Here is a 25,573-nt window from a genome sequence, read left to right as displayed (position 1 = left end):
TGCACAGACAAATCCACATTAAACCCTGCGGCTCGTGACGACACATTGATGTCCTAAGACACGAAACGATCGGTTTGTGTGAGAAACTGAACAGTATATAATTTTTTACCTCTAATACACCACTATGTCCAACTGCGTTGAGCATCCGGTGTGTGAGGTCTGATGATGGAAGTGATCTCTCGCGCTTATACTTCAATGAGTGCAAGAGATCACTTCCGTCATCAGAACGCGTTTTCAGACCTCACATACCAGATGTCCACAAAGCCATCGGGAAGTGCGAGACTTAGCTAGTTTGGGGGAGGAGAATTTGACGGCAATTATACAGCTGTTGAAAACATCCCCCTCCCCCATATGATGATGAACTTCAGACACATTCTGGAGACACCAGAGACTTATATTACATATCGTGAAAAGGGGCATTATAGGTCCTGTTTAAAGGGATAGTTCACCCAAAAATGAAAATTTGATGTTTATCTGCTTACCCCCAGGGCATCTAAGATGTAGGTGACTTTTTTTCTTCAGTCGGACGCAAATTATGATTTTTAACTGCAACCGCTGCCGTCTGTCAGTCAAATAATAGCAGTGATTGGGAACTTCAACTATATCAGTACATAAAACTTGCTTAGACAAATCAAAATTAAACCCTGCGGCTCGTGACGACACATTAATGTCCTAAGACACGAAACGATCGGTTTGTGCGAGAAACCGAACAGTATTTATATAATTTTTTACCTCTAATACACCACTATGTCCAACTTCGTTCAGCTTCCGGCTAGTGAGGCTAGTGAACCGATCGTTTCGTGTCTTAGGACATCAATGTGCCGTCACGAGCCGCAGGGTTTAATTTGGACTTGTCTATGGAAGTTTTTTCGACTCTTATTGTTCAAGTTCCCAATCACTGCTATTATTTGACTGACAGACGGCAGCGGTTGCAGTTAAAAATCATAATTTGCGTTCGACTGAAGAAAAAAAGTCATCTACATCTTGGATGCCCTGGGGGTAAGCATATAAACATCAAAGGGATAGTTCACCCAAAAATGAAAATTTAAGTTACTTTTTCAAATAAGTAATGCTTTGTTTTCCCATTATGACATCTCTCCTGCCCCCACGATGAGAAATCAGGAGTAAGTGCAGAGGTGTATGTGTGCTGTGTGAACATGATGGTTAGTTTTTTAGACTAAAATGTGAGTGTCGAGTATTCTTCAAAAAGAATAAAAACAGTGAAATACAAACTCAGAATATTATGCAAATCATCATTAATCAAATGTCAAATTACACACACATACTTTATGTATTTAATCTCACTTTATTAACCAACGTCTTTGCTGCTGACCTTCAATGATCCAATTCAACCATACAAATAAGCAAAATGAATTTAGATAAACATCACATTTGTGTTTCTTTTTTTCTGCATTTGAAATTGCATACTTCCCTACTGTTTCACAGGAAAAAAACAGTATGTGACAAATATATGTCCAAATTCACAGTATTAATAAAAGAGTAGGCAAAAAGTACCCGGATGACCTGCTACTTCTGGAGAGATTATGAAGTGTGCATATGATGGACACTTTACTATCACATAAGGCCACGGGAGAGGATTTGTGAATGGCAGTGAAGCGACTCAACTGACACTGGTAGGTCACATGTTAATGACAACATGGAGGATGTAGAACGTCTGGATTCTAAAACATTTTTTTTTTAAATAGTTTTTATTTAAATTCAATATAAGTATTAATTGAGATTACATATATTATTTGTTTACAATATAAAGTATTACATCACGTCTCAGTACGCTGCAAGAGCATGGCACAAAGAAATGGCTCTTTATGCTTACAGAACTGAAACTTTGGGTTTAACCGCGTTTTTTAAGACGAAAGCATCTGAGATGAACGTTGGCATGTAGGAGAGAGGCAGCCAGAAGAACTTGGCATCCCAGCCTGGAGAATATCTGGTACGGGGATGGACCGCAGCCACAGCATGCTCCATACAGCTCACCACCTTCATCAGATCTGGATCCAACATCTTCTCAATCTTCTCCTTAATCACCAGCTTTGCTACAAAAACAATTACTAGTTATAACTTTTATAACTTCTAGTAACAATAATTATTTTCTATGATTTGAAACTGGTTATTGGATTTGAACTCACCTTTGTCGATGAAGTCACTGCCGTACTCATCCTTCACCTCCTGAGGCAACTTATTCCATAATCTCTCCATGTGACTCTCAAAGACAGTGGAGTCAGTAACAGGTGTTTTGAAGAATCCAGGTTCAATGCATAAAACCTTCACTCCAAACGGTGCCATGTTCCTCCTGCAGAGCAAAGAAAAACACATATAGTCAAAGACAAATATAGTCACGGCGGCATAACTATAACTGCCAGATTTAAATAATAAACCCTGGTAGTATTGTTTGTTTGGTGGTAAAGTTTAACTGACCTAGTTACATTTGCACATATTAGAGAATGTTTTATATATACACACACTATATATATATATACACAGTGCCCAGCATAAATGAGTACACCACCTCTGAAAAGTAACATTTTAAACAATATCTCAATGAACACACACAAAAAAAAAAAAAAAATCCAAAATGTTGACAAGACTAAGTTTAATATAACATGTTTATCTTATAACATGAAAGTAAGGTTAATAATATAACTTAGATATATATAATATATATAATATATTCTATAATATAATAATATCGATAATATTAAAACTTTGACTAAAACTGAAAAGTTTTGATGCAAAAATGAGTACACCCCACAACAAAAACTACTACATCTACTTTGTATGGCCTCCATGATTTTTAATGACAGCACCAAGTCTTCTAGGCGTGGAATGAAGTTGGCGACATTTTGCAACATCTATCTTTTTCCCATTCTTCAAGAATGAGGTCTTTTAGAGACTGGATGCTGGATGGAGAGTGATGCTCAACTTGTCTCTTCAGAATTCCACATAGGTGTGGAAATGGTGATTGGGTTCAGATCAGGAGCCACTGAATCACTTTCACCCTGTTCTTCAGAAATCCAACAGTGGTCTAAGTTTAGGATCATTGTCATGTGCACAACGACCAAGGGCACAGAGTGATGTAGCATCTTCTCTTTCAGTATAGAGCAGTACATCTGTGAATTCATGATGCCATCAATGAACTGCAGCTGCCTGACACCAGCAGCACTCATGCAGCCCCACATAAGGACACTGACACCACCATGTTTCACTGTAGGCAGCATGCATTTTTCTTTGTATTCCTCACCTTTGCGACAGTTTTGAAGCCATCAGTTCCAAAAACATTTATCTTGGTCTCATCACTCCAGAGTATAGAGTCCCAGTAGTCTTCATCTTTGTCAGCATGGGTCCTGGCAAACTCTAGGAGGGCTTTTTTGTGCCTGGGCTTTAGGAGGGTCTTCTTTCGTGGACGGCACCCATGCATGCCATTCCTCTGCAGTGTACGGCGTATTGTGTCACGGGAAATAGTCATCCCAGTTTGGCTTTCTACTTCTTTAGATAACTGCAGTGAACTTGCATGTCGATTTTCTTAAACTCTTCTTATCAGAAGACGCTCCTGTCGAGATGTTAACTTCCGTGGACGACCTGGACATCTCTGTGAAATGGTTGCAGTTCCGTCTTTTTTAAATTTTTGTACCACTTTTGCTACAGTATTCTGATAAGTAAAGCTTTGCTGATCTTGTGACATTTCTCTTCCATGTGGTGCCATTGCTGACAGTAAGAAATGGGGTTTTAACACCCTTTTATAGTTAAATGTCTGCTGGACACCTGTGCAATGAATAATTAGACTCACCTGTGGTTGAATTCTTGTTAAATTAGACATTGGCAGTCTAAAATTTAGCTTTGCTCCAGAGACTTTCAGAGAGGTGTACTTCTTTTTGCATCACCCTAATTTGAGTAAAACTGAAAATTTTGTTCTCCAATTTATATAGTAACAGTTTTCCTGTTACTAATATATACCAGCAGTATTCTCTGGTTGATTTACTGTTATTGCTCACCTGAGCATTAGGAGGCGCTCTATTTAATGTGTATAGGTGGCCTATTTAAGGGAACAAAGAAGGAGAAATGGCAGGAAAAATCTGAAGATAGACAAGACTTAGCATTTGAAGTTTAACACAGTTTGTTTAGAATAAGGCAGTTAAGGATAGAGGTAAATTTCCTCTGGGTACCTGCACATGTGGGTGTGGATGGAAACGAAGAAGTAGACGCATAAAATCATCCACAAATAGAAATTAAGTTAGCTTTAAGTAAAGCTGAATTCAAGAGAGTGATCACATTTGAAGTAAGAAAGAAATGGCAAAAGTTATGTAATAGTGGGTCTAAAGGAAGACATCTTTTCCAGATTCAGGAGTATGTTGGAAATGAGAGGAAAAGATATGGGAATAGGAAGAAGGATGTTATTATTTTAAGATTAAGAATTGGACATACAGCATTAAACAATACTCTGTATAAAATAGGTAAGCATGAATCGGGAGAGTGTGACAAATGTGGAGAATTAGAAACAGTGATGCATATTCTTAATGAGTGTTCTGCACATGAAAGGGAGAGATTCCAATTAATACAATAATTAGGATGGTTGGGAATTGATAATATTTCTTTGGTTGTGGCCTTTTTACCCTGGTTGAGGAACTTTAGAGTTCTAAGCTCATCTGTAAGTAATTGTCATTGTTTTTTTTTGTTTGTTTTTTTTTGTTAATAACTCATGTTCATAGCACATGGTTATGGTTTGTTTGAATTTTGTTTACAGAGGGTTTGTGTTCTGAACGTATATAAATTACTTGGGGGCTTAAACAAATGAGAAGAGTGTAACTAAGGGTTGATTTCCATTTACTACTTGATTGTTACCTGTTGCTAGACAACGTTTTACTTCAAACATTGACAAAGCTCTCTGATGATTGAACTCTGCCATTTTAAGTACTGTTTTCTCTATTCATTTTCAACAGTCAGAGCAAAGCTAATGGTCCTAATTGATGAGAAACTGTGCTTTGTGTTGGACTGTATTTTTTTATCCTCTGGTTCCAAATGTTTGACTGTCAGATATTGATGTCATGTTGAATAATGAATGTTTTGTGTGACTGTTTTATACACTTGACTCATAAGTAACATTGGTCTGGTTGGTCCCTTATTTTATGTAGCACTTAAATAAAAGTTAACGGAATAGGTGTTACAATATTATTAACCTTACTTTCATGTTATAAGTTAAACAGATGTTATAAAAAACTTGAATAAAAATTGTTTTTGTGTTCACTGAGATATTGTTTAAAATGTTACTTTTTAAAGGGGTTGTACTCATTTACGCTGAGCACTGTATATAAAACTTAAAAAAATTACATAACCAACAATTGCCCTGGCAACAAACTGAAATAAGTTTAAAAGGCACAATATGTAGTTTTTCGCCACTAGAGGTCGCTTATTCAGAAAGAAGGTGTAGCTTGATGATGCCGTGATTTCGCTGAATCATGGGAGTTGTTTTCTTCACGTCTACAGCTGATGGAAAAGAATCTGACAGGGCTCGGGTAGAAATCATATTAATGGATGAGCTTATGTATTAAAGATCTATTAACATTACCTTAGCATGACGCAGGGTATGGCTGAAAGCTGTTGGAGCAGAAACGATGCCACTAGAACGTTTGCTAATGAGAGACGAGCGTGACACACGGCACGAGAGCAGTGGATCTTTAACACAGTCGCTGCTTCCACTTCTTCCGATCAAGTGTATGTGGGGTAACGCAGCGCTGCTTTATCATATTAGATACATTTGTGTGTTGAAAGTTATTATAGTGCTACTTTGCGTTCACTCAGCGGCTGCTATGAGACACTTGTTGCACACTGCAGTAAGCTAGATCGATATTGGACATGGTAAAACATCTAAATCAAGAAAATGAGATTTAAACAATAAGACTTACTGTGTTGATCTACATAACAATGATTAGTTTTCTGTCAATGAATATATCCAAACAGTATTTTTGTAGTTGCTCACGTCTAATAAAACACATAATAAATTAAAGTGTCTTTGGTTTCCATTGTTTCTACAAAATAAAAACAGAAATCGAGGGTAATGCAGATAAGATGTCATCGACAGGCAACGAAATGACACGGTCCGTGTCCTGGTTAAAATTGCTTATTTCTCTGGATTTAAACATTCTTGGAAACATTTGGGATAATGTAAGTACACAAGTCAAAAAAATATATAACATTGTTCTAGTGGTTTTTGGATTTTTTTATTCTAAAAATCTTACATATTGTGCCTTGTAATTACTAAAATTATTAACTACAACTGAAATAAAAATTAAGTTATTAAATGTTAAAAATATAAAAAAATAATAGTATTTTAATACTAAAACAACACTGATTTTTCCACTGTTAATGAGATTTTGAGAGTATGTCCTAAAATTGTCTCTTTTAAGAGTGCCCAATGTTTGGACATATTGCACTCTCAATATACAAAATCTCAAGTATTCAGAATTAAGAGGAACTAAGATAGTCTGGACTGCGTTTGGTCGCAAGTTCCGTTGAATTATGTGAGTAATGACAGAAAATGCAACCATAGTTGGCTTTGGGAAACGCAGCCCTGAATAGTCCTGATATAAACAAGTGTAAATTTACTCATTATAGCGGCATTTTGTGGCCAGTTCTCACATACAGTGGTACACAGCCTTCTGCAGATGTTTGCACTTGCAGAATGTTTTGTTATGTTTGGACCTTGCATTCATAATATATGTTGATTAATCAAAGTGTACCACACCCACATATTACATTTGCTTGTATCTGAGAAATGCTTTGAATCTGAATTATTTTGATCGGTTTTTGTCATAAGGGTCTCCACAGGAATCATTACTGGACATACAAACCTTAGACTGTCATTAAAAGCTTCTACTCCATACTTAGTAATGCAGTACGCCCCTCCCACGGTACTAATCCGTCCAAACACACTGGCCACGTTGACCACTCTGCCCTTGGCTTTCTTAATGAGCGGTAACACACTCAGAGTAACGGCTACAACCCCGATCAGATTGACATCGATCATTTGTTTGAAGTCCTCGATATCCAGCCAGTCGTTGGGAGCAGTTGGAAAAGAGATACCAGCATTGTTGACCACAGCCCACAGACCTGAAAACACACACACACATTACAAAATACAACCGTTTTCTTTCATCACAAAAGATTGCTAAAGGTGACAGGAAGTGTCATGTGAAAATCATGTGAAGAAACTACTTGAGTCCAAAAACTTCATGAAAGAACACTATGAGAAAACAAAACATAAGCTTTTCAATAGGAAAATATTAGAAATGTAATTTGTTCAACAACAAGTTATGTAACGGAACATGAATAGTTAATTACATTAAAACATTTATTTTGACTATTCCTGATTTTCTTGACTGAAAATATAAATATATATGGGTCAATGACGTGACGTGTCATTTTTTTTGTTTTGTTTCAAGGGCCTTAATAATAAAACACAAAGATATGACATCTAAAGTATGTAAGGTAGTACATCTAGATCTCTTTTATTGAATCCAAAAGGATTTAGATATTTTGCAACATATAAATGTATTTTAAAGTTTTTGAAGTATCAAAAGGTCATTTGGTTTAACCGTCCAAAGACCACTACAGTCATTTCATTTGTGATCTTAAAATATCTTAAAATGTAATAAAATGTATATATTTTTCATTCTGATCAAGTCATGCAGTCAATATCATGTGACAGGATGTGACATCATTCAGACACCTGCAAAGGACCAAAGGACTAACTCTCTTTTAACAATTTGAGAAATTCATGTTTTCACTTGATCATACGCATCTCCCAAAACATCAGGTCATTCGATACAACCACTATAAAACATGGAAAATGTAATATTTTAACTTGTACTAAATATAAAATGTCTTGATTGTCCTTTTGCTAGCTAGCTAGATATTAGCCTGTTAGCATTGTTCTAAAAATTTCGTCATTCGGTAAAACTGAAATTTTGGTTAAACCAAATTACTTTTTTGGTGACAAATCTTGTACAAAATGAAGAAGCAGTCAGTAAGTATATTTTTATATATATACACACACACTATTTATGTATATTTTTATATATATAGTGTTTATATGTATATATTACTGACGACTATATATAATTTGATTTTATATATATTTATACATATACATATATATATATATATATATATATATATATATATATATATATATATATATATATATATATATATATATATATATATAAATAATACACAAACACACACACCACATTCCAAATTATTATGCAATTGACACATTAGTAAGATTTCAGTACAGTAAACATTCAGATTTTAGTTTTTCAAAGAAAATGTTTGTTTGTTTTTTTCTTTTTAGATAACTGGTATCAATCTCAGACATAATTAGCCAGATCTATGGAAACCCTAGAGGTTGTTCCACATTATTAAGCAAGTCACAGTTCTCATGCAATATGGGGAGGAATAAAGATCTTTCTGAAGATGAAAAGCATGAAATGGTCCAATGTTGTGCAAAAGGCATGAAAACAACTAATATTGTGTGAAAACTGAATGGAGATTATCAAATTATCATAAGATTTGTGAGTGATTTAGAGCACAAATGTTTCTCTTTGTGAGCTTTGGTTAGTGGTGGCTAAAATGCATCTTTACGCACAACTGCCAGCCTGCATGGAGAGCACCTTGAGACTCCAGAGACACCAGCAGCTTCAAATGTTTGCTGCTCAACACTGGCTTTTTTATAGCTGCCCTTTTAATACAATAAATTTTTATGACAGGAGCTTTCCTTAATAAGCCTTTATCTGACCGAGTTCTGCTGTGCTCTAAATCACTCACAAATCTTATGATAATTTCATAAGGAACACTTAATGGACAGTGACTTAACGTGTAATAAGACGGGTTCTGTTCATATTCTGGGCTCATCTGCTTTGCTGTAACTTACATAGTTTCTATGGGAGGAGAACGTTTAACATGAAATTAAACGTGTTGCATTCAAATTCTGGGCTATTAGTATGATGTTTACTTACATTACGCCAGCATTACGCCACGTTAAGCTTTTTATAATGTCCCGAAAATGGGACAAAATGGCGCTCCATTTCACATTTGTTTTCCACAAATAACTCAGCCAGCGTTCACCATTCTAATATGTTTTTAACTGTATAATATAAATTTTAACATCTTCCTCCACTATTTCCTAGTCCTACTGTACTGTCCGTGACCTAAAGTCCCAGAATGCAATGCGTTGCTGGCGTCACGTTCCCAGACCCTATCAAAGACTATAGAATAACAAAGGGGTCTTAAAGGGACTTTGACTCTATTCACACTGAAACAATGCTGCCGCTCAGTCTTTTGCCATTCAGTGGACGTGACTGCAGCCGTAACGATCGACTGTGACGTCACTTGCATACCCAACTGCGAGTTGTAACTCCATATTGCTTCAAGCACATCATTCTGCACCCGGAATGCGCATAAGCGGTTTGTTCTGCTGTTTTGAAGCGTTTCATATTATGATGGTTTTGCACACTGAGAGATTATAGCATATTTTGTTCTTTCGTATCTATATCTTGTTGCCCCATTAAAAAGCTGATCAATACATTTAAAATAAACATATTTTAATCTTAGATTATTATAAATACATATGTCTTTACATTAATATATAAATCTTTTTTTAATTTCATAAGAATGCATATAGTAATTTTAAACTTTATTAACATATTTAGATTTTATAAAATTACTGTGCAAAGTTTTTTTTCAAGAATTAGGCTAGCATACTTTTTGCTGCTGAATTATATAGTCACCTAGAATATTTATTTATTTATTTTTGGTCAGCTTATGATTATATATTTTTATTCATTTGTTATTTTTCTCTATAATGAAATAGTGTGTTTAGTGCATTCTGGATTGTGTTTAACAAATCAAAGAGTGACCATTGGTTTTACAAATACAGATATATAGATACAGGCCTCCACTAATTATTCTAGAAATAAATTAATACAACAAAGGTAACCTCTTTTGCTACATATTTGTTAATGGTTTAAATCTATACTCTACATGTTTGACCACATATTAACTATCATTTAGCCTATTATGTTGTGTGCATGACCATCACCAATAAATAAATTACTATTAGAGCACAAAATTGTTTACAAGATATTGATCTAGTCACTTAATTTTGCTCTCAGAATGCACCAGATTTATGCATTTAAATTTAAAATGTATTATAATATATAATATAAAAAACAAAAATGTTTTAAAGGATTTCAGAACTAATAGAAGACAATCACTTTCTGTGACTTACCCTTCTGTCCCACCAGGGTTTTAATGGTGTCGGCTGTTTTTTTAATGCTGTCATTATCAGTGACGTCCAAATGCAGCGCTGTGAGTTTGTCGGAGCAGGCCTTCTTCAGCTCATCCTCTCCCTTCTCTGTGTAGCAGCCTGCGATGACACGGAAACCCTTCGTGTCCAGGTGTCTGGCCAAGAGATTCCCAAAACCTGTGTCACAGCCTGTGATATACACAAACTTGTCCGATTTGTTGGGAACTCTTCCCAGTTCTCTGAACCACCGATAGACAAAGAGCAAGACTATGAGACCAACAACGTACAGGAACATGTCTGCAAAGAAAATAAATTTTTCTTAAGAAAAGAGGATTCACATTCATGCAACACCCCAAAAATCAACAAAATATAGATGAGAGAGACAGTAAGACAGTGAGAGAGACATGTCACCAAAAGCCAGGGTATAGAGAGAGAGCGACACGTGTCATAATCTGAAAACCACGCCAATCCAACCCTCTATTGACTTTGTATTGCGTGAGGCTGCCTCTTTGTCATTTCTGACTCATAACAAAAAGCAGAACAATGTCTAAAAACTGCTATCTGACATGGTGTACAGCAAACAAGCTAAAAAACCCATAACCAAAAACCCAGAAGTTTTATAAACTGTCGACCCAAAAAATGAGTGTTTAAGGACACAAAAGTGGATACAGGCTACTGAGACAGAGCGCGACATGTTGATGCTTCTCTTCTTATTGCCTGTATCCACTTTTTTTCTCCTTAAAGACTGGCTTTTATGGTTCGGTAGCTTATAAAATGGGTTTTCTAGCTTTTTTGCTGCACAGCTTGTCACATAGCAGCTTTTAGACTGTGTTCTGTTTTTGTTATAAGTCAGAAATGACAAAGAGGCAGCCTCACGCAATACAAAGTCAATGGAGGCGGTTGGATTGTTTTCACCCCCGGCGTGGGCGTGGCCTAAGTCAAAGTCCCTCTTAGACAAGTCATTTCTCTCGGCGGCCATCTTTGAAACGCCTCTAGAGCAGCTCCTATCTCTTTGAATGGGGAAAAATCAAATTCTCTAAAGCTGTTTGCCAAGCTTTCGATTAAATTAATATTTAAAATCACCAGTGAAATCTGACAACATCTGTCTCATAAATATTGTTTCTAAACACACAAATCATGACAAAAAAATGGTATTTTTCAGGCTGGATCAACCTAATGCGCATGCACAGTCCTAAATACACGTCTCTTGTGCCTCATAGGTTGTTTGGAATCATGTGGTTCTGGTGATGCGCGAAATACCAGTGGAGGGCAAGCAGTGAAAATTAGAATGGAAGAGATGGAGAAAAGTCCTTTCTGTACTGGTTTAGAAAAGTATAAACAGAAAATCACAAAATATGTTGGATGTGATCTTTGTTATGAAGAGGAGCAACTTTTCCACTGAATTGAAAGACTTTCCTGCCATTAGGGCAGTATTTTGATTTTCTGTCGTGATTGTGAAAAATGTCGCCATTGTCGGTCATTATGCTGAATCGAGAATTGCAACAGGAGCTCACATCATCGTTCAAAGAAAAAACTGGATGGTGTAATACAATTGTTGCCTTTTATACGTGTTAAAACACACTAAGGGAAGCAGGTTGAGGAGGTGACGGAGAAACCTAATAATATCACTGATTTAACCCACTGCATATCACCCAATAAAATAATCACAGCTGAGTGTTTATGAAAGTGTTGTCTTTGTTGTTGAATCTGTCAGCTTGTTAAACATTTATTTATTTGGGCATTTTCTACCATATGCTGAAGCAGCAGCGCGGGACACTGTTCTCATGGTAACCAGATCAACATTGTGAATGGAATACTACAAAACTTAAGTGAAAACAACCAAATTATCATTAAATGGGATAAAATAGCTTATCTTCCCTGCAAACGATAGCATGAAGAATGTGGATATTTAACCAAGTCAAAAACAAATAAGGTAAGCAAGTATTCATATTCATTTCAGTATCAGCAGACGCAAAACGCTATTAAAGGCGACAACTTTAAAAGGTAAAAAATTATATAAGTTATAAAAAACGGTATGTTATGTAAACTATATAAACACCTTCTGGGTGAAAGTGAAAATACCAAATTATAATTAAATAGGAAAAAATATCTTATCCTCCCTGCAAATGATAGCATGAAGAATGTGAATATTTAAGTCCAAAATGTAAGCAGGTATTCATATTCATTTAAGTATCAGCAGACGCAAAATGCTATAAAAGGCAACAACTTTTAAAGTTAAAAAACTATGTAAACGATATAAACACCTTCTGGGTTCTCGATTTTATCAATCTGAGCAACCATAAACGACATAAAACATGTGAATTTTGAGTTTTTGATAGAATTCCTATACAGACATGGGCAGTATTTCAATTAAATGTATTTTAAATACGTATTTAATTACTTTAGTGTTTTTTGTAATTTTGTAATTTTAAATTTTGTATTTTGCAGGTGGAAAAAATAAAATGTAGTTTGTAACAAAATATTTTGAGGGAGTGTATTTAGAGTATTTCAAATACTTAAATACTGAAGAAAAATCACCATAGGCTATGCTTATCACCATAGTAAATGATTTTGCCATATTTTCGGTCTGATGTTGGCAATGGCAATGTCCAGGTTAGATGCACATAAATCACGTGACACCCTTAACAGCTCTGGACCGGGCTCCCTCCAAGAAGTGAACGAGTTTTAAACACAGGAAAAGAAGTGGCACTGCTGCGCTGCTACTCTTAAAAACAGCATTAAGGTAAAGTGTTTTGTGAAAAATATACAGTCACACATATTGCACACTGAACGGCATTATAGAGAAAATTGTGCCTTATGAGATCGCCGTAAGCTCGTAAATCCACTGAAATCTCCATGCTAAGCAAGCGTTCACAATATAAAATCCATCTGCAGTTTTTACACGTTTTTAAACGTATTACATATGAGAAATATTCCTTCGGATTTTGTATAAAATAATCATCAATCCTATTGTTTTTCAATGATTGCGCACGCAGCGCGATTCTACTATGGAAAAGGCATACGTGGTCAGGGCAGTTAGAGTGTCGTGTGTAAAACAAACCCACACCTTGTACCTTGTAAAATGTTTTTTACAATGTTTTATCATTCATGTAAAATGTGTACCTTGAATGCAATGTAAGTCGCTTTGGATAAAAGCGTCTGCCAAATGCATAAATGTAAATGATTAATCATGTATATTATGATTAAAATGGAATTTTGATTTTGTGACAAAAATTCTCAGTCAGTTATTTTTTTCCCACTGGAGTACTAGCCTATCCCCAACATTTTCTGCAGTAATGTTAGTTCTCCACTGATCTGAGCTAATGAGCTGAACTTGGGAGAAATATATATATTTACCACTCTCAAAATCTATTTTAAAGATCAGGCTGTAGGCCTACTGTAGTAGGCTTAAAGACATTCATTTAATGCACATTCAGTAAAGCAATATGGTGTGAATTTTCCTGTATTAATTATGAAGAAGTAATTGATTTAAAGTGAATAGATTTCATTCTGGCTAAATGTTTTATTAATAGAGCTTATTCTTTGGTGTTTAGTCATTTGAGTTATGGCTGTGTAAATTGCAACTGATAATCTAATAATATTTTTTACCATTTAGTTTGAAATGCAAGACATCCGAGATGAGTAAAGATCACAACCCATCAGAACTGTGCCAGGCTGCCACAGCAACAGATGAAGATACCACAGAGATAAAGTGTGCCATATTGGATGGGACATTCTTCAAAATAGTATCTCAAATTCCAAGTGGAAAGATAGAAGCTGAGTATCAGCCGTGCTTTCCCAGCCCTCATACATACACGTATAGCAGAGCTTTTGAAGGAAATTCACACAGAGTATGGACTGACTACAGAAATGATTGTGGCTACAGTTACTGATAATGCCTCCAACTTCGTAAAGGCATTTGAAGAGTTTAATATCTGTATACTATCGGATAGACAAGATGAAATTGAAGAGCAGGAACGTGATCTGTCCTATGTCATCATAGATCCCGGAGAAGAAGAAATATCAGGGTGTTCTATCATTTTACCACCTCACAACAGGTGTGCCACACACACACTGAGTTTGGTCTCAACAACTGATGCTAAGAAATCAATCAAAGAGCATCCAACTCTCTCTAGACTGAATCACTCATCCATGGCAAAGTGCTCAGCCCTATGGACTGCATCTGGCAGACCAAAGAGTGCTGAGATGCTAAGCCAACTGATTGACCAGCAACTCAAGACACCTTGCATTTGCAGGTGGAATTCTCTGTATGACTGCTTGAGTCAGTTGGCATGTCTTCATGAGAAGCTTCCTGGGATCATGACTGCCTTGCAACTTCCATTATTCAGAGAAGTGGAACTTGACTTCATTGATGAATATTGCAGAGTGTTAAAGCCTATTGCCATTTCGATAGATCGCCTTCAAGGGCAAAATGCATGTTTCTATGGTGAGCTTTTACCGACTCTCTTTGCTGTCCAAGCTAAATTACAAGACCTGCAAGCTTCAAACCTGCGGTACTGCTCACACATTTTGCAAGCTACCTTAGCTGGCTTTGAGAGGAAGTTCAGCAACTTCCTGCAGCTGAAGACGGATGTAAACGAAGCCATCTTTGCTACAGTAACACATCCATTTTTCAAGATGAGGTGGTTGCCTTTGAGACTAACATGTGAGAAGAAGAGGATACATCAACTCATTCTGCACGCAGCTGACGAGCTTGGTCTTGTGATGCTGCATCAACAAGCACCACTGAGAAGAATGAAGAGGAATTCTTTGTCTTCTCTGATCAAGGTAAGGAGAAAATGTATCCACTTCAGAAGGCTTGTAGCAAACAGCAATTTCAGGTGTTAATCATTAAATGAGAAGGTATTCATATGTCATATTGTTACCTTGTGTATGAAAGTATATGAATAACAATGTTTGTTTTTTCTGATTCTATTGTCTTCACTCTCAACAGGAATCGACAACCAGATGGACACAGAGGTCTTACCTAGCCACAGCAAAGCAGAGTTAGAGACCCTTCACTTCCTGGAGGACCCCAGAAAGGACCTGGCTTCACTGGACTCGTATCCACTAATCAAGGTGCTCTTTGTGAGATTCAACACAACTCTGCCATCATCAGCATCAGTTGAGCATCTTCTTTTACAGGCATGGTCTACCGCCCTCATAGAAGGGGATTAACTCCTGAATTATTGGAGAAGTTGGTTGTACTTAAAAACAACTAGCCTAAATGACAATGGTTTAGTTTTCTCTTTTGTAGCATAGTTGTGTTATTGCTACTATTTCTGTTACGGACATTTCAATACAGTTCCTCATTAAAGCTGTTAGTGCACATAACATTAATATAGATTTATGGCTGTTTCCCCTGCCTTAGCCAGTGATGTGAACAAAATAGTTTTTGATGTATTTGTGCCCACCTCTGTTCCTATATAGAAACATCACTCCCTGCCCTCCAGACTCATTCGCGCTGCTGCTGTGACGTCATGTGCAATCACATGGTTATGGTGACGTGCGGAATTCCGGTGGAGGGAAAGCAATGAAAATTAGAATGGAAGAGATGGGGAAAAGTCCTTTCTTTGCTAATTTAGAAAGGTATAAACAGAAAATCACAACATACGTTAGACGCGATCCTTATGTTATGAAGAGGAGCGACTTTTCCGCTGAATTAAAAGACTTTCCTGCCATCGAGGAGGCAGATATAGTGGATGTGAAGCTGCCGTCACACAGTTTTCAGTTCTAGTCTGGGTTTGTTTATATCGCGCTGCCTACTAGTGAAGTAAGAGCAGTATTTTGATTTTCTGTCGTGATTGTGAAAAATGTCGCCAATGTAGGTCATTTACGCTGAATCGAGAATTGTAATAGACCAATTTGGTGTTTGCAAACAGCGATGACGTTTTTTGTGGGCGGAGCCTAACTGGCAGAAAATGACGGTTGAGCAGTAGAAGTCTATGGAAGCCATGAAATAAAAGAATAAAAAAAAGTTAATTTCGAGTTTATAACTCACAATTCTGACTTTTATTTCTCGCAAATCTGAGTTTACATCTCACATTTCTTACAAAGAAAAACAGAATTGTGAGATATACTCATTATTCTGTCTTTTCTGAATTGCAATTTATCCCACAATTCTGACTTTTTCCCCTCAGAATTGTGAAATAAACTCACAATTGCGAGTTATAAAGTCCGAACTGGGAGTAATAAACACGTAAATACAAGAAAAAAAGTAGAATTGTGAAATAAAAATTATTATGTTTAAAAGTAAAATATTATAGGTTTAAATTATTTTAATTATAATTATTTCATGCCGTGTAACTGCTATGTATGTATGTCCTCTGAACTGCATATGTGAATTATGTAGACTTACTGTTTACATCAAATTCCTGCTTTAATAGTAGACTAATCCTTGCAGGTGTCATCAGTCCAGTCTGTGAAACGTCTCTGTTTATCTTCAAAGCACCTTTTCAACGATGGTTTTCTTTAAAAATGAGGACTATATTTTTTGCATTCCGATTCCAACATCCAGAGGCACAACAAAACATTTTTCTCTTATTCTGTGGATTTTGCACATTTTCCTTCAATTGCTACCGCTATTTTTCTGCAACCAGTATGCGCGCGCAGCTGCAAGTGACGTAATTGTGACGTCTGCTCCAAAGTGGTCACGATATCATTCATGGAAAAAAATGGACGGTAATACAATTTTCGCCTTGGTTGAGAAGGTAAAAACATATGGTTGAGAAGGTGAGGGAAGACGACTAGCAAATGTAATGTCACTAAATAAAACCACTGCCTTTCACTCAAAATAATCACATACTTTGCTGAGTTTCGTATTTCGTTTTTGTGTAATAATTAACATTATGTTTTAGAGTATGATCACTCGGCTTGTGAATGATTATAACTTGCACACAGCCACTTCAAAACTGTTCACGAGCTACTATGGGTTTGATTTTGGTTGTCATTTGTTGAAATAAATACAAAAATACAGCGTGTCTGTGTCCTGAACGTGACCCTCCGATTCTCCTCCGTGGTCATATGGGAAAGTGAATATTTACAAAGACAACATTTATTTTATTTGGGCATTTTCTACCATACGATGGCTGAAGCAGCAGCGCGTGACACTGTTCTCATGGTAACCAGATCAACATTGTGAACAGAATACTACAAAACTGAAGTGAAAATACCAAATTATAATTAAATAGGATAAAATATCTTATCCTCCCTGCAAACGATAGCATGAAGAAATGGAATATTTAAGTCCAAAAGGTAAGCAGGTATTCATATTAATTTAAGTATCAGCAGTCGCAAAACGCATTAAAAGGCGACAACTTTTGAAGTTAAAAAACTAAATAAGTTATAAAAAGCGGTATAAGTTATGTAAACGATATAAACACCTTCTGGGTTCTCGATTTTATCGATCTGAGCAACCATAAACGACGTTAAACATGCGAATTTTGAGTTTTTGATAGGATTCCTATATAGAAACATCACTCCCTGCCCTCCAGACTCATTCACGCTGCTGCTGTGACGTCATGTGCAAACAACCTATTAACGGAAAAAAGGAAGTGTGGAATGTTGGACACTTCATGCACTCAACTGTCGCAGCTTTAATTAAGTAGAGGAGGGGGAGGGGGTATCGGACTCAGTTGTGAAATGACAAAATAACCTTATACAATAAGTTGTTTGCACATGACGTCACAGCAGCAGCGCGAATGAGTCTGGAGGGCAGTTTGATGTTTCTATAGGAATAAACTCAACATTTGCATGTTTTGCGTCGTTTATGGTTGCTCAAATCGATAAAATCGAGAACCCAGACGGTGTTTATATCGTTTACATAACTTATACCGTTTTTTATAACTTATTTCATTTTTTAATTTTAAAAGTTGTCGCCTTTTATTGCGTTTTGCGTCTGCTGATACTTAACGTAAATGAATATGGATACTTGCTTACCTTTTTGACTTGGTTAAATATTCACATTCTTCATTCTATCGTTTGCAGGGAGGATAAGATATTTTATCCTATTTAATTATAATTTTGTATTTTTACTTCAGTTTTGTAGCATTCTGTTCACAATGTTGATCTGGTTACCATGAGAACAGTGTCACGCGCTGCTGCTTCAGCCATCGTATGGTAAGGTGACAAGATTTCTGAAATGGAAACCGGGGACATTTCCTATGCGAGTGTGTTCAAAATACCACCACAATCTCATTTGTTATTATCTATTAATTAAAAAACAGGGACAGTACATTTTTCATTGTAGTGAGTTTCACATTTGCATTAATAAATATTATGACTTAATTTTATTCAGATTTTTGGTCTGGTTTTAATACAATTCACCAAAATAACTAGCCAGTAGGCCTAACTACAAAAAACTATTAAACTACTACACTATTTTGAAAAATCACATTTCAAAATATGAGATAAATAACACAATATTTGCAAATTTTATTATTGAATATTTTCATTTTCATGAGCTGTTTATACTGTACAAAATTACAACTTTTGTCCAATGACATTTTACTGACATGAAAGGAGCTTTGAGTAAAGTTCATAAAATGTAGGCTACATTATTTCCCACTTGAATTTGTTAAAAAGTTCTTTATACCTCCTCTAGGGGGGTCCGGGGGCATGCACCCCCAGAAGAAAATTTTGTAAATTTTAAGGTTAAATGCATCAATCTGGTGCACTTTGGAAGCTCAAAATTAAGAGCTTCAACCCATGTACAGTGTGCACAAAGAACAAAGAAACAGCATTAACTTGTACCTGCACATTAATGAGGGTTTTTAGTTCTTCTTTTTAGTTGTGATATAAAGTCTATATCGTTTTAGGTGTTTTAGGATGCCAAACAATTATTACAATAAAATAATAATGTTTTAGGCCTAGCTATATAATTATTCATATGACAAAAATATCCATATAGGCTATTGTAACAAATGCACATATATATATAAATAATGTTTTATTATTATTATTATTTATTTATTTATTTTTATTTATTTATTTAGTTTTGGTTAGGCTACTTTACACAACGTAGGCTATAAGGAAATTAAAATACTAGTTTGTAGCCAATTTCTAAGATAAATCCTTGAGCTTTAAATTTAATCACCAAATCGCCAGCTGATCGTGTGACCAAAGTGCACACGTCTCTTTAAAACACGCAGCATACAGACTGCATAGCCTACACTTAATCACTGTATTTTGCTGTTTTATCACGGTTTCGATTTTAGTTCGTTGGGCAAAATACAACTTAGAGACCATTTATGTTTAAAATTTTCGGATCATTATGAAACGGTGGCGGCACAGGGTCATTAATGGGAAACACTGAATGAATGTTTAGCTGATACATGTGCTAAAGCTGTCATATCAGGTGTTATATCATAACAAAAACCTTTGAACCGGACTGAACGAGAGTCTCGAGGCCTGCCGCTGCTCTGTGAGTGACAGGAGGCGTGTCTGTGTCTGCCGGTGTGCGTGAACTCGCTGCCGGTGTATATGGATACTGTAGAAAAGCGGGATTTACCTGTTTAATATATTTTAATAGAGAGCTATGTTTAGAAAAAAAAAATAAAATAACAACAGCACCATTAAGAAACCTCTATGCTGTATGCTGGCCAGACTTTTTTGCAATGCATTTGCGGATTATTTTGAACGAGATAAACAGGGACATTTCCAGGGACAGTCCCGGTTTTTGGTGCTCTGGAAAACGGGGACGTCTATCGTAGAAAATGCCCAAATAAAATAAATGTGTTCAACAAGCTGACAGAAATTGATCCATTTATTTGTTGGAAGCGTGTAAATGTAACTAGTTTTAAAGGGATAGTTCACCCAAAAATGAAAATTTGATGTTTATATGCTTACCCCCAGGGCATCCAAGATGTAGATGACTTTTTTTCTTCAGTCGAACGCAAATTATGATTTTTAACTGCAACCGCTGCCGTCTGTCAGTCAAATAATAGCAGTGATTGGGAACTTGAACAATAAGAGTCGAAAAAACTTCCATAGACAAATCCAAATTAAACCCTGCGGCTCGTGACGGCACATTGATGTCCTAAGACACGAAACGATCGGTTTGTGCGAGAAACCGAACAGTATTTATATAATTTTTTACATCTAATACACCACTATGTCCAACTCCGTTCAGCTTCCGGCTAGTGAGGTCTGATCGCGCTCTGACAACGGAAGTGATGTCTCGCGCTCATTGAAGTATATGGGCGAGACATCACTTCCCGTCTTCAGAATGCGTTATTTGACCTCAGGAAGCTGAACGAAGTTGGACAGTTATAGTTGAAGTTCCCATCTACTGCTATTATTTGACTGACAGACAGCAGCGGTTGCAGTTAAAAATCATAATTTGCGTTCGACTGAAGAAAAAAAGTCACCTACATCTTGGATGCACTGGGGGTAAGCAGATAAACATCAAATTTTCATTTTTAGGTGAACTATCCCTTTAATGTTGTCTTTGTAAATATTCACTTTCCCATATGACCACGGAGGAGAATCGGAGGGTCACGTTCAGGACACAGACACGCTGTATTTTTATATTTATTTCAACCAATGACAACCAAAATCAAACCCAGAAGCTCGTGAACAGTTTTGAAGTGGCGGTGTGCAAGTTATAATCATTCACAAGCCGAGTGATCATACTCTAAAACATGTTAATTATTACACAAAAACCAAATACAAAACTCAGCAAAGTATGTGATTATTTTGAGTGAAAGGCAATGGGTTTATTTAGTGACATTATTACATTTAGTCGTCTTCCCTCACCTTCTCAACCAAGGCGAAAATGTATTACCGTCCTTTTTTCCACGAACGATATCGTGAGTTCCTATTACAATTCTCGATTCAGCATAAATGACCTACAATGGCGACATTTTTCAGAATCACGACAGAAAATCTAAATACTGCTCTAACTTCACTAGTAGAAAGGCAGCGCGATATAAACAAACACAGACTAGAACTGATCATGGCGTGCTTCACATCCACTATTTCAGTCTCCTCGATGGCAGAAAAAAGTCTTTTAATTCAGCGGAAAAGTCGCTCCTCTTAGCGGATCGCGTCCAACATATGTTGTGATTTTTACTTTCTAAACCAGCAAAGAAAGGACTTTTCCCCATCTCTTTCATTTTAATTTTCACTGCTTGCCCTCCACCGGAATTTCGCGCGTCACCAGAACCACGGGATTGCAAACAACCTATTTAGTGCATCATCCGGGTATTTAAAGTGAACTTTTTCTTTTTGGAATTTTCAGTGTGAACTCACTACTTGCACTATTTATACTTAAAAACGTCAAAGAATAGTGCACAAGTACATTATGAGAAAAAAATGTCATGTTCACACAGCCCCAACAAACACCGACAAACGAGTGACGTCTGACTGGGAAAATTCCACAACTTACGTGTAACCATGTTAACAATATTGTCAGGCAAGTTTATTATATTAATAATATAGTATAATATATTTTCATTGTATTAAAGTATGAGGCAAAACAAAAATACCTGAAATCCGAAGCGCTGTAGCCAGGGCCGGCGATTGCTATAGGCGAACTAGGCGGTTGCCTAGGGCGACAAATATGTTGGGGGCGCGGGCGCCCTATAGGGTCGCCGTTACGTTACGTTACGTTACGTTACGTTAGGCAAGTGCGCAGTTGATGAAGAAAATGAAGCGGTCTAATAAACCCTCCGGTGCACAGGGACGAAAACGGAGAAAGCAAGAAGATAAAAGGAAAACCCAGTATAGAGGTAAATCTTCTAATCTCAGCCATTAGGCCGTGTGTCCACCAAAGCGTTTTTGGCCAGCTGAAAACTAGGCGCTCTGCTTAAAACGCCCGTCTGAGCGCTTCAGCTGCGCAGCGTTTTTTTCCGTTGAGACGCTTTGTTGCTATGATACGGAATATCGCGGCACTGTTACTTATAACTGATTTTGCAGGTAATTTGTTTCAGACTTAAAATGTTGACACAATGTGAAATTACTTTGCGATGTATTTTCGGAGAGCAGCAATATTCTCATCCATTTTGTTCCGTTCTCTGCTTGTTAATGTCTTTGTACAGCAAGAATGTTGTGACAGTTGGTCGGTGTTGTACTTTCCAATAAATGTGCAATAAATTAATGTTTGTGAATTTTAAGCAGCGATATGAAATTGACAACCACTGATTGTCAACTTACATCATTTTTCACAGTCGATCAAAATAAGCAAGTATTGTTTTAATGGCATATTTACTTGTGAATGTCCACTGAATGTCTAATGTAGTGTGATTCACAAGGCTATTGAATACGGATGTCCGAATGTGCGAATATAAAACCAACTTTACCGAAGTCACATCTAGCATTCCAGGCCCCAGTGAAACACAGACCACTGAGACCAGGGATGCTCAGCCTGAAGCAAGTAAGACCCTGGCAAATCTCGCCTAGGGCAACCAAAGGGCTAGAGCCGGCCCTGGCTGTAGCCATCAATCTGATCGCAACATTGGTTGGTAGGCTATACACCGGTTTTTTATTTATTTATTTTTTTTTTACTTTTTTTAGCGCCTTTTTATTAACAAGACCCATAAGCATATACAACCATGTAGCTAAACAAGCCAAAACGAATTATTGAAAACGAAACTGAAGGTAAACCTGCCTTGCTCTCATGGTGGTTAACCTCTCTCTTTTGGTGAAGTGGAGCAGCTGCTCTTGCTGAATGGCTCGGATTGCACTATGGACTATTGTACCTTTTGTAAAGTTTTACTTTTTTAACTGTATTTTATTTTTATAACGAACAAGCTGCGATGTCACGTTTCCAGTGCTTTGTTGTGTGTGCGTGAGGCGCGGGCGCGATCAAACAGCTGCAGGGGATTTGCCTCATCATCATGGCAACGGTTCGTAGCCAGGTCAGATTTACTTTTGTTGCCGTTTGTTGGAAAACTGTTCACATCGCGCAGACATTCCATGACCCGACAAACGTCGATTGAACATGTTCAGTCGGGTGAAAACCGACTCCGACCAACGTCAACAAACGCCAACAGGGGTTTCATACCGATCCAACAAACTCCAACAGACGAGTTTGCTGTTGTCGGTGCGGTGTGAATTGGCCTTTAAACACCTCTGATTGGTCATTATTTTCAACAGAAATCCCTGTGATTGGCTACAATACTCAACACTGCAAAATCACGTTGTGAATAGACACATTGGCAGCGCCGTTGATCTTACATGACAACCAGGGGTGCGTTTCCCAAAGCGAACTATGCATGGTCACAAGTTCCGTCGTTACCGATAGAGTTCAATGGGACTTACGACCATAGTTGACAAACAATGCTTTCGGGAAACACACCCCAGATCGCTTTAATTTACTTACTTTTCTGTTTTATTTAAAAAAAAAAAATACAATATATGTTAGTAATAGGCTATAACTCCGTTAATCTTGCATGCAATGAATAAAATTATATAAGTTGCGTCGACTTCACCTGTAAAAGCTCGACTAAAAAAGTACCAAGTGAATCATTAACTCACTGACACTGGAAATGTATCAGTATGAAGGATTTTGTAGAAGTTCAATAAAGATACATTTAAAATAAAGATGTATGAGTAATAATAATAGTACGTTTTTCTGTTTCTTTATCTTTTCACATTGGAAAATTGTGCAAGTGGGTGATTAAGAAATGGTCAGATTCGTGAACGAATTGTTCTTTTGATTCGAATGTTCAAAATCAGTTGAACCGGTTCATACGAATCGGGCTGAATCGGTCAGAGCAGTGCTGCAAATTTAGCAATTTTGTCGCTAGATTTAGCGACTTCCCTGCACCTTTTGAGTTTTTTTTTCAAAAGCCTAGCGACAAATCTAGCAACTTCTTGGACAAACCTTATCTAGATTCTGTGACTCGCCCACTGATTTATATTTAATTAATTAATTAACTTTATCAGTGGCCAGTAGTATGACTTCATCTAGCGACATTTAGCGACCAGTTTTAGATACTTTCAGCTGAAAGCAATTGGCAACACTGGGTCGGAGTCAACAATTCACTAAAGCGTTTAAGCATGTCCGATTGAAATTAGCCAAGAAGCAGCAAGTGAACTTATGGTAAGAAACAATATAAAACAATCATTAAAGTACTTTGATTTTGAATACTAAGAGCATTTGGGGTGAACTGATGATTTGACTGATGTGACGAAAAGAATAATTAAAAAGCAATAAAATAAAAAGTACTGCGATGTTGTAACTACAACTTGATTTTATCGACGCAAATATGAAATAGAGTTGATTTTAATAAATGTCACTTAATTATTATAACGTGCAAAAATGTTTATTCGAGAGTTGTGCATTATTGCTGTTTATTGTAAACTACTTATTTTTATGAGCAGAATCGTGGCTGCAACAAATTGAACTGGGGCGCATGAAATTACAATAAACGTATTAAAAAACGTAATATCTGCTTCTGTTTATTTTTAGCTATTAACTTAAATTGAAATTGTTTGAACGTTGGATATCTGGACTACGTGATTGCGAATTGACGTAAAAGAACAACTCCGTTTGTTCTGAACCTGTTCTGTTTATTCCCGAAAATGAGTCGGATCTCACTTCACTAATAGGAATAGGGCGTGTACATCAATACGACGTCAACAACGACACTGAACTTTTACACTGTTGATGCATTGGAAAGAATAAAAGAAAGAAACTAAGCTAACGTTGTTGCAACATCAAAATGTTATTATAAGAAAACGCACGATCAATAGCCTACTTGAAAACGCCCTGACAGAAATCTTTTGCAAACAGCATGCATTTACTAAAGAGTTTCTCACTGTAACGTCTTGCAAAACAGTCTACAAACTGCACGTATAGGCTACTCACCGTTTCTTTATAAGTCCGCTTTATAAGATATCTGTTTCTGTCTGATCTATGTTGTTCTTCCCAACCGCTTTGTATCTGGCACCGTTTAAATGAGTTATGTGTGTGCAATTATGTAATAAGTGTTCCGTGCTGCTCCTGCAGGGGGCGCTGAATGATCAGAAATGAGAGTTTCCTTCCTTCCACATTCTCTGAGTTTGGCAGTCGCAGTGGGAAGGTCAGGTAAAACACCAGAGATTACTGTCTCTCATTTCTCTCTTGCATTTTTCTTACAGCTGCAAAGCAGCTTCACTATAAAAAATGATTTATCACAACATTTTTTCTTTTGTCAAATCAACTTAGATAATTAATGTGGTTCAGATAACACAATATTTTGAGTTTCTGTTGATTAAAGGTAGCCAGACGTGGTCATACTCAATTCTAGTCAGAATATGATGAATACT

The 25,573-nt window shown here is 36.7% G+C and overlaps 1 protein-coding gene across 2 annotated transcripts; it reads right to left on the bottom strand.

The window, feature by feature from the left end:
• Positions 1 to 1,304: 1,304 nt before the first annotated feature.
• LOC137036077 (retinol dehydrogenase 7-like) lies at positions 1,305 to 25,573 on the bottom strand. Of its 2 annotated transcripts, none has more exons than XM_067410030.1 (5): positions 25,134 to 25,573; positions 10,304 to 10,618; positions 6,864 to 7,122; positions 2,148 to 2,311; positions 1,305 to 2,054 (listed from the first exon to the last, which is right to left on the bottom strand). In XM_067410030.1, the coding sequence occupies exons 2-5, from the start codon at positions 10,614 to 10,616 to the stop codon at positions 1,831 to 1,833; spliced, it is 960 nt and encodes a 319-aa protein (XP_067266131.1). In that variant the 5' UTR covers positions 10,617 to 10,618; positions 25,134 to 25,573; the 3' UTR covers positions 1,305 to 1,830. The 2 variants fall into 2 exon arrangements, with proteins under 2 accessions (XP_067266131.1, XP_067266132.1); XM_067410031.1 differs by lacking the exon at positions 25,134 to 25,573 and adding an exon at positions 15,309 to 17,150.

Source organism: Chanodichthys erythropterus, chromosome 14, assembly GCF_024489055.1.
Source record: "Chanodichthys erythropterus isolate Z2021 chromosome 14, ASM2448905v1, whole genome shotgun sequence".
In the NCBI taxonomy this organism is placed as follows: domain Eukaryota; kingdom Metazoa; phylum Chordata; class Actinopteri; order Cypriniformes; family Xenocyprididae; genus Chanodichthys; species Chanodichthys erythropterus.
The sequence above is the reverse complement of the archived record's forward strand: the minus strand, read 5'-3'. Positions and strand labels throughout refer to the sequence as shown.